Raw genomic sequence first — 9,304 nt, 5'->3', positions numbered from 1 at the left:
TAAGTTGTAGCTATAAGCTTGTCAATATTTGTTTTCTCAGACAGCACATGCTTATTGAAAAATTAAGGTCACTGTTAGGGAAAGTTTGGCCTTTTTCTGCCAAGATGGGGGCAGGCTTAAATTGACAAACACTATCTTATTTTAAATTGCTGGTGATGTGGAAAGTGGTGCTGCCATACCCAATTCTTAAATCACTGAATTAAGATGTGAAAATATTGTAACTTAGCAGAACTTTTTATTTGATTAGATCAGTTACATATAGAAAAATAAAATCAATAGTATAAAACTAAGAAGTAATGCGAAAGTATTATTAGGCATAGAAAGTATAGTGTTAAAATAATTAACCATCCATTAGTTGACATGAAGGTTTTCTCACCATTACATGTTTACTTCTTGGGGACAAATAGATAAATGATCCAGGGGTAGCTCTATGGTCTTCATATTTAGAGGACAAGTACACAAATTACTGCCAATTAGAATGACAGGGGTTTATCTCAACATATATAGGGAATGATCCTTGTTTGGCTTTTGAAGATTTTTTATGCCGTAGTGGAGGGGGCATTAAGTTTTATCCTTGTCCGTCTGTGTGTACGTCCCCATTTATTTATTTTAAAAACATGTTTATTTAAAGTTAGAATTGGAGATAAGTTCATAATTACATGACTTAAAAGAACTCATTTGGAATATGTCATTTATTGGACCCTGCAAACTAATAGAAAATACAGAGAAATTGTGAAAAAAAATCATGTTGAGTTCTGAAATTTGTTTTTTATGGCAGGTAATTCACTTCTCTGTGAATAGTTTTATTTATAACTTGATATCAGTTATTATGGATGTTGATGACTTGTACAGCTGAAACAAAAAATTAAAAACACAAACTAAAGCCTAAATTTTACTTATAGTTTATATTATTTCATACTTGATATACTCAACCAAAGTACTAAGTAGAAGGTGAAATGAATCGCACATTTTGCAAACTATCAGAGTTCTGTTAAGATTTCAGACAAACCAAGTTCACAAAATTATAAATTTTTATTGAATATGAAGATCTGTTTATTGTCAAAATTATTATTTGCTAATCTGAAGATCTGTTTCCTGAACAAACAGAACCCTTTGAAGAATTTGGTAATATAATTGTTGTACTTATTTTTTTAGTTTGTTTTAAAAAGGTTATTAAATTGATCTTTTTTATGTCATTATTGTGATAAAATTATTGTAATATGCATAATGTGCAGTATACACTTACAAATATAATATAACACATATATGTGTATTTGTTTGCTTGTACTTAGGCCAATTAAAATTAATTGATAGATTTTCATCCCCGCCCACCCCTCTGAAATCGTCCCGCCCCGATTTTTTTTATTTTAACAAATTTACGATTTCCGGATTTTGTTCATTTCCGTTACCGGAAACCACCGATAATTTCGTTTCATTCATAACTTCCTGTAGCAAATTTCGGTTTTCGTATTTCTTCGATTAATTTAACCAAAATGATTAAGTCGAAATATTCTGCTGCTCTATGATGACAGCATTATCTTCCGAGAAAAGAGATTGCTTACGAGAAGGGCATGAAATATTCGGGTTACGAGTGACAGGCGGTGTCCAAGAACGCAAATCGCGGTCAGTGATTAGAAACCTGTGGATTTTTTTATTTATACAATGACTTTGTGTCAGGAAATTTGGACTGTGAATGATATCCAAAGCACAAGAATCGTGGAACACATTGCTGCAATAAAAAACATGACTGGGATAAAGAAATTGACACAAGCACGAACTTGTGCGATCTAAGACCATATATTGAGTACAAAAAAGTCGGCCAATGTAAATTATGTTAGTCTTTAAACTTTTCCAGATACACAGGGTTATCTGTACTCAGAGTAAATTTTGAGGTGAAAATGCAGCCATTGTAGCCAAAGGGTCCACATGAACCTTAAAAGCATAAACCATAGTATTTGCAACATAGTTTGAGTTTTTATTTCACTCTGTACTCATAATACTTGTAATGGGCACTACAAAGTACTACTTAGAAAGCAAAATAAATTTGATGTAGGTAGTCTAAAAGAGAACGTTTCTCCACCTTTTTGCTATTTACTAAAAAATGGTTTCTAAAGTGGCAATCACATGTAGAACAGTGGTTGCCAATCCGAAATCTTTATTAAGAATTTGAAAATTTATGTAGAATTCCTTATATATACATGATATAAGCTTAATATTACCCTTGCATATGCACAGTCTGATTTAAACCAGCCCCCAATATCTACAAAGGCAAATAGAAAGTGGGGGCTGGTTTTAATCAGACTGGCATATGAAGAACACGTCACAAAAGGGTTTCGGAGGAAATAAAAATAAAAAAATAAAATCCTCCCACCCGCCCCATTTTTTTCATAAATTTGGATGAAAATCTACTAATTAATTTTAGTTGGCCTTACTAGAATACATAACTTTAATTTTAAATAAGATTTCATATACTGGTATATTTTTTTTCACTAAAAACAAAGCAACTGACAGACCATATTCATATTGGAAACATTGTTCACCAAAGCACCATGGAGAAGGTCATGCATACTATCATTCTTTTATTAAGATTGTTATTTGGACTTTATTCCATAGTTTATCATATATAGGTATAGGAAGATGTGGTATGAGTGCCAATGAGACAACTCTCCATCCAAGTTACAATTTATAAAAGTAAACCATTATAGGTCAAGGTACGGCCTTCAACACGGAGCATTGGCTCACACCGAACAGCAAGCTATAAAGGGCCCCAAAAAATTACTAGTGTAAAACCATTCAAACCGAAAAACCAACGGTCTAATCTATATAAAAAGGAGAAACGAGAAACACGTATGAACTACATAAACAGACAGCAACTACTGTAATCAGATTCCTGACTTAGGACAGGTGCAAACTTTTGCACTTCTTTGGTTTCCTTCAGTACTAAGGACAATTGATAGTCTTCCCTAAGTTACATTACTGACTGATTTGTCTCATTAACTTTTAAATACTGTTATTTAAAAAAGATGAATAACTCAAATACAAATAATGGACCTATAGTAATTACTTTATTCTTGATAAGCAATTCAACTATTTACTATGAATTTATCCTGATAAATCAAATGCCATAAACATTTGATGTGAAATGAAATGTTCCTTTAGATTTTTCCTGATAGGTGACATTTCATTTGAAATTCAGCATACTGTGGATTCATTATTTTTCGTTGAATACCAATTTTTGTGGATTTCCTGGGTTCAGGGAAAATTTAAATTTTCAACGAATTACAAATTTTCCATAGGCTTGTATGCAGACTTTAGCAAAACCATGAAATTAAACATCCACGAAAGTGTAATTTTTCCTCAATCCACAAAAATTGATACCCACGAAAATAAATGAATCCACAGTATTAAAAAAAATTGACTGATTGTAGGGTAATTAGGAATACCGGTATATTGCCACTACATCAGTCTTGTTATGAGAAAATCTTTCATTCTTTACTTAGTTACTTGTTTAGGAAGAAATTTTTCTCCAACCACAAAAATGAATATTACTCCTATTACTTTATGTTCTTATTCAATACTTCAAACGAACATAAAGCATTTACAAAGTAAAAACTCAACACAGTTTTTGGTTATCAGCTCGCCCCGACAGCACAGAAAGCTTATTTTTATTATAAACAATAAACAAATGTCCAATTTGCTGTCATCGACCGCTGCCATCACATATAAACACAATCTACAATAGAAAAATGTTCTATAAGTTGAAGAAAAAATCATTTCGATTTACATACATGTATTTTATCAACTATTTTCTACATAACATACTGATTCACATTCCTATGAAGTCTTAATAAAAGGGGTGGGTGGGTGGGAAAACGAACCTTTCTGTCGGATAGGCGAACCTCGAATGACAATTCTAGATATCTTATTATAATTTTAGCGCTAAAATTCTAGCATGAAGTTATCATGATTGATATAACTTAAACCGGTAATAACTTACTGATGGTCCAATCAAATTAAACATAAACATGTTTTGATTTAAACACACGTGTTAAAAGTAAACAAATACACGTGTTCCCGAGTAACCTTTATAAATACATTTATGTTCTTATTCAATACTTCAAACGAACATAAAGCATTTACAAAGTAAAAACTCAACACAGTTTTTGGTTATCAGCTCGCCCCGACAGCACAGAAAGCTTCGATTGATAAAGAAAGGGACATAAAGAAAAAGGGGGGACAAACAATATAAATTACAATCCTAAATTCTTAGATACTGACAATCTGTTGAGTATACTCTCTTTAACATAACCATCTTTGGCTTTATCACTTTTCCATCTCCCGTGTTTCTTAAACAACCGGTCATCTATTCCAGCTTCTGCCGCGGCAGTAGCTCCTCCTGACCTCAAACTATGTAAGCCAAACTGTTTTTTATCAAGACCTAAACTGTCAAGTGCAGATAACAATAACTCTCTGGCTCTGGTGTAAGAAATATGACTACTCTTTCTAAGTTTGTATATATTCAAAGATTTACAATAACAAATAGATCTAAAAATAAAATCATTCGATTCTTCAGGAATGTTAGCTAACTTTAGATAACGCTGAAGTACATCTACCGGGCATGTAATATTCCCTGTTTTTGAAATGACAACATCTTTCCCTTCCCTATATACATCAGTTTTACTCTTGACTAAATGAAGTGTAAGGTAAGTAGGGGAAAACTGTATATCAGACCTTCTCAAGTTAGCTAACTCGGAGAATCTTAAAAAGCCAGCATAGGCTAATAAACACATACATGCTATTCTTACATCTTTTAAATTACAAGTATTATTAGCATATTTACATACAATATTTTTCAAAATATGCGGTGTGATAGGTTCTTTTTTGACAACTGAATGACCTATTTTTCTATGAGCCCCTTCAAGAACAGATGCAACTAGATTATTTTCACTGGGATCAGCAACGCCAGCTAATTTATGTGCCCATTTTATGGCGTAAAAAGCATCATTTAATTTTGAAACCGATTTTGCAGTTTCAGACAAATGAATTAAATATAAAGAAATATGTAAATGAGATGCTGGCAATGGTGAAAAAGAATATTGACTAGTCCACTTACACCATGAATTGAAGGCATATCTATATTTCTTCTGAGTACTCGCAGCCTTGGACGAAAGAAGGAATTCTGGTAACTGTTTGAACAAACTGCTGAGATCATTATTAGAGGCAACTTGTGAATTAAAGTCTGACCAATGTCCTACTGAAAAAATATCTGAAAAACGTAAAACTGCAATAACATTTTATATACATATACAGAGGACGAATTATTAGCATATTTCAGATTTCTATACACAGTAAAATATAATATATATTCAAATATTTCAACGCCAGCTACAATATCTTTATAGATACTAGGGCCATAAACTGTAAAACAAATTACCATGCCTGCTAAAATATCATTATAGATACTAGGGCCATGTCAAATAAAAAACCAAGCCTGCTACAATATCATTACCGATACTAGGGCCATGTCAACATAACACCCATGCCTGCTACAATATACATATACTAGGGCCATGTCACAAACAGACCATGACTGCTACAATATATCTATATATATATTAGGGCCATGTCACAAACAGACCATGCCTGCTAAAATATATCTATATATATTAGGGCCATGTCTAAGATGCATCTAGCAAAACAGCCAAAACTGGCGAACCAAACGGTTCAATTCCGAATATCGTATTCTTATTCGAACCTTGCTTATAAATACCATCAGTATTTTTAAACACAATAACATCTTTTACGTAATCTTGATAAATCAGATGTTTATCGAATATCAAAGGCCAGAATGCAGCAGAAATCCACTTAGGCACAACTAACGTGCCTCGAGCTTTACAAGCTATAATGTGTTTAATCGATCGTATCACAAGATTAATTGGTGGAACTAGCCAATTATTTTCATTGGTCCAAACTTGAGAAAATGCATCAACTGCTTCAGAATCAGGTTGCCAAAATAAGGAGTTAAATCTCATAACTTTTCTATTTTCGACACTTGCAAACCTGTCAATCGAATAAGGACCCCACATATCATTTAAAAAATTGAAAAATATATGTGTGACTCCCCAGTCCTCGAAATCAACCATTTTGCTGATATAATCAGCCTTTTCATTTTCTTTTCTGGGAATCCATTGAATGTCAATTGATATTCCTTTTTGAATGCAAAATGAAAAAATAGATTTTGCTATAACATGAAGATTTTCTTTCATACTTCCCGAATTAACAATTTTGACACAATTTTGATTGTCAGTAAACCACTTTATAGTTTTTCCTGTGAAACTATTCTTAAAAGAAAAAAGGGCCAACTCTATAGCTTTCAGCTCTCTCCATGTGGAGCTTTGTACCGTTTCACTACATGTCCACATCTTATGGAAAATCTTATTTTCTAATTCAACGGTGTATGCACCAGCGGCAATATTACTAACATCTGAGTATATGACAACAGAAGATTTACTGTAATGACATAAATTACGATAGTTAATCATGGTGACATTTTCTAACCAGAACTTTAACTCTGATAAAACCTCGACGGGTTTGTACCCTGTAATGGGAATATCCCACCCAATTCTACTTTCAATTTCCATGTAACAGAACTTTGACATAATTCTAGCCACATTTCCGATTACGGGAGTCATAGAAATAATTCTACCTACAACCTGAGCTAAAGATCTAGCTGTAACATAGGGAAATTTAGCCAAAATTACATTCAATGAGAAAATCAAATCGTCAACTCGACGTTGAGTAATAGATAATTTGTATTCTTTCGAGTTCCAAACTATTCCCAACCATTCTAACTCGGTAACAGGTTTAAAAACAGACTTCTCCTCGTTAATAAGGAAACCAGCATCAATCAAAGACCTTTTTACGAAGGACGATTGCTCATTACATGTATTTTCATCTGGACTCATGCCAAATCCATCATCTAAATACAAAACAACTTTTATACCGTTTCCACGCCAAAATTTTACTAGTGGCCTCAAACATTTAGTAAAAATGTACGGACCGGTAGTAATTCCGAAAGCTAAAACAGTATAGCAATAAAATTGACCTTCCCACTGAAAACCTAAGAAAGTCTGTTGCTGTGAGCATATGTCTAAGTGAAAATAACCAGATTTTAAATCAAACTTAAACAGATACATATCTTTGTCAAAATATTGTATAGCTAACTTCCAATCCTCAAATTTTATTTTTTCGCGCTTTATGTGTTTATTCAATTGACTCATATCTAAAATAAGTCGTTTCTTACCGGACTTTTGAGTAGCAACACTCAATGGATTTACCACATATGGTTGAAAAGGCACTTTAATTACGCAACCTATTTGAACTAAATCTTCAATTGACTTTGTGACAAATTCAGTATTCTGCCGTGCTGATCTATTATTTCTGTGGTACATTTTAAAAGGTGTATCTATAAATGGAATAACATAACCATTTTTTATTGTATCAAGCACAAAAGGACAAGCACCTATATTTTCCCAATACTTTACATGACAAGCTAATCTACCTTTCACCCCTTTAAATTTATCATATGACTGACAATTTTCAAAATATTGAACTTGATCTAAAAAAGATTCTATATAATCGTTATCAACAAAACATGTAGAAAATTGGTCATTAATAGTGTCTAAATACTTATCATTCACAATGACTGGAGAGTGACGTTCAGGCCCTACTTTACTACTTCTGGTAGGTTGTGGAGTTGCTGTTGGATGACCTGAGACTGGCGAGAAGAGGACAGTTTTTTCTCCAGTGGCCTTGTTGCTTGCAGTAGTGGCACGTGTCGATTGAGCAAGGCTCACGCCTTGCGAAGCTCCCACGAAAGGGCTGTTGCTGATTACGTTGATAATGCTGAGCGTAAGCAGGGTTACCATAAGATTCCGCAGGTTGTTGACGAGGCGGATTTTTTGGGTAAGGTTGCTGGCGAGATTTTGACTTCTCCTTGGAGGTACGGATAGCTCTGGTCTCAGCTTGTCGTATCTTTCTCTCATCTTCAGAATCTGAAGCCACGGCATTGGATTCGTATTCCCTAACGGTTCCCCAACCAGCAGGGGAAGCATCAGCTATGCGTATTTTCTTATTACGGCTTTTGATCTTATCAGTTATGTCAAGAACTAATCTATAGGCTTGAGTATTGGAGTTAGGGATGAATTTTGAAAGTTTATTAACAGTGTCTAATAATTCCTCGTTAAAGGTGTACTGAATTCTGTTTCCTTCCCCCTTAAATTTTAGAGTGACGTCCTCCTTAATTTTTCTCTTAAGGCAATCTTGTTCTTGTATGAGTTCAGATTTCAACTCACCTAACTTGCTGTCTAAAATTGTCTTAAAAAGCTCTACAGTATCTACCAAATCAGACGACTTATCAGCTGCTTTATGAATATTAGGTGGCGGTAAACTATTATCTCCTTCGAGTAGTATGTCTTCATTCAATTCCAGACGTGGAGAAGATTCGGACATTTTACCAAGTGGCGATTTAAGAAAAAAACGAACCTTTCTGTCGGATAGGCGAACCTCGAATGACAATTCTAGATATCTTATTATAATTTTAGCGCTAAAATTCTAGCATGAAGTTATCATGATTGATATAACTTAAACCGGTAATAACTTACTGATGGTCCAATCAAATTAAACATAAACATGTTTTGATTTAAACACACGTGTTAAAAGTAAACAAATACACGTGTTCCCGAGTAACCTTTATAAATACATGACTATTCATCTAGCAATCTGAAATCCTGATAATTTTATGATCATTTATGGCTTGCAAAGACTGCATATCATTATGATGGTTCCCTGTATGTGCATTCTTAATAGTAACTGTTGTATTTTGTCAGGTTCAAGTGGTGCTTTGCTTCATCCATCTCAAGATCTCACAGGTATGTAGAATAAAACTCCATTTCATTGTGAAAAGTACATAAGGGTATACACATCTTGTAACTGATCAAATCTTTTAGATGTTACAAGAGATATTTGAAAAAGTATAAAGAAGTTAAGATTTTAGTTTCTTCTTCAATGGTTCACAAATTCCACGAAAGGTTTTGATATTATCTAAAGTATTCTGAATACAGTGAAATTTTTTTACTCTTAATTTTGAAGATTTCAATTTTGTCAGGGACCATTGGTTAGTAGGTCTTTGAATTCATGGTTTTAGGCTTTGCTTATCTCACAAAATTTGAAAATTTGTATTTCATATCATTTCGTTTTTCTGATTCCCCATGAAATAATAGATATGTGGTTCCACTCAAATTCA

At 33.4% G+C, this 9,304-nt stretch overlaps 1 protein-coding gene across 3 annotated transcripts; it reads right to left on the bottom strand.

Moving 5' to 3' along the window:
* Positions 1–3,622: 3,622 nt before the first annotated feature.
* Positions 3,623–8,193, bottom strand: LOC127718353 (integrase/recombinase xerD homolog). Of its 3 annotated transcripts, XM_052224346.1 has the most exons (3): positions 7,304–8,193; positions 5,114–5,266; positions 3,623–3,733 (listed from the first exon to the last, which is right to left on the bottom strand). In XM_052224346.1, the coding sequence occupies exons 1-3, from the start codon at positions 8,112–8,114 to the stop codon at positions 3,717–3,719; spliced, it is 981 nt and encodes a 326-aa protein (XP_052080306.1). In that variant the 5' UTR covers positions 8,115–8,193; the 3' UTR covers positions 3,623–3,716. The 3 variants fall into 3 exon arrangements, with proteins under 3 accessions (XP_052080306.1, XP_052080304.1, XP_052080305.1); XM_052224344.1 differs by lacking the exon at positions 3,623–3,733 and having other exon boundaries at positions 3,743–5,266; XM_052224345.1 differs by lacking the exon at positions 3,623–3,733 and having other exon boundaries at positions 3,743–5,275; positions 7,694–8,193.
* Between the last annotated feature and the right edge of the window lie 1,111 nt (positions 8,194–9,304).

This window comes from Mytilus californianus, unplaced genomic scaffold (genome assembly GCF_021869535.1).
Source record: "Mytilus californianus isolate M0D057914Y unplaced genomic scaffold, xbMytCali1.0.p SCAF_10, whole genome shotgun sequence".
NCBI lineage: Eukaryota > Metazoa > Mollusca > Bivalvia > Mytilida > Mytilidae > Mytilus > Mytilus californianus.
The sequence above is the reverse complement of the archived record's forward strand: the minus strand, read 5'-3'. Positions and strand labels throughout refer to the sequence as shown.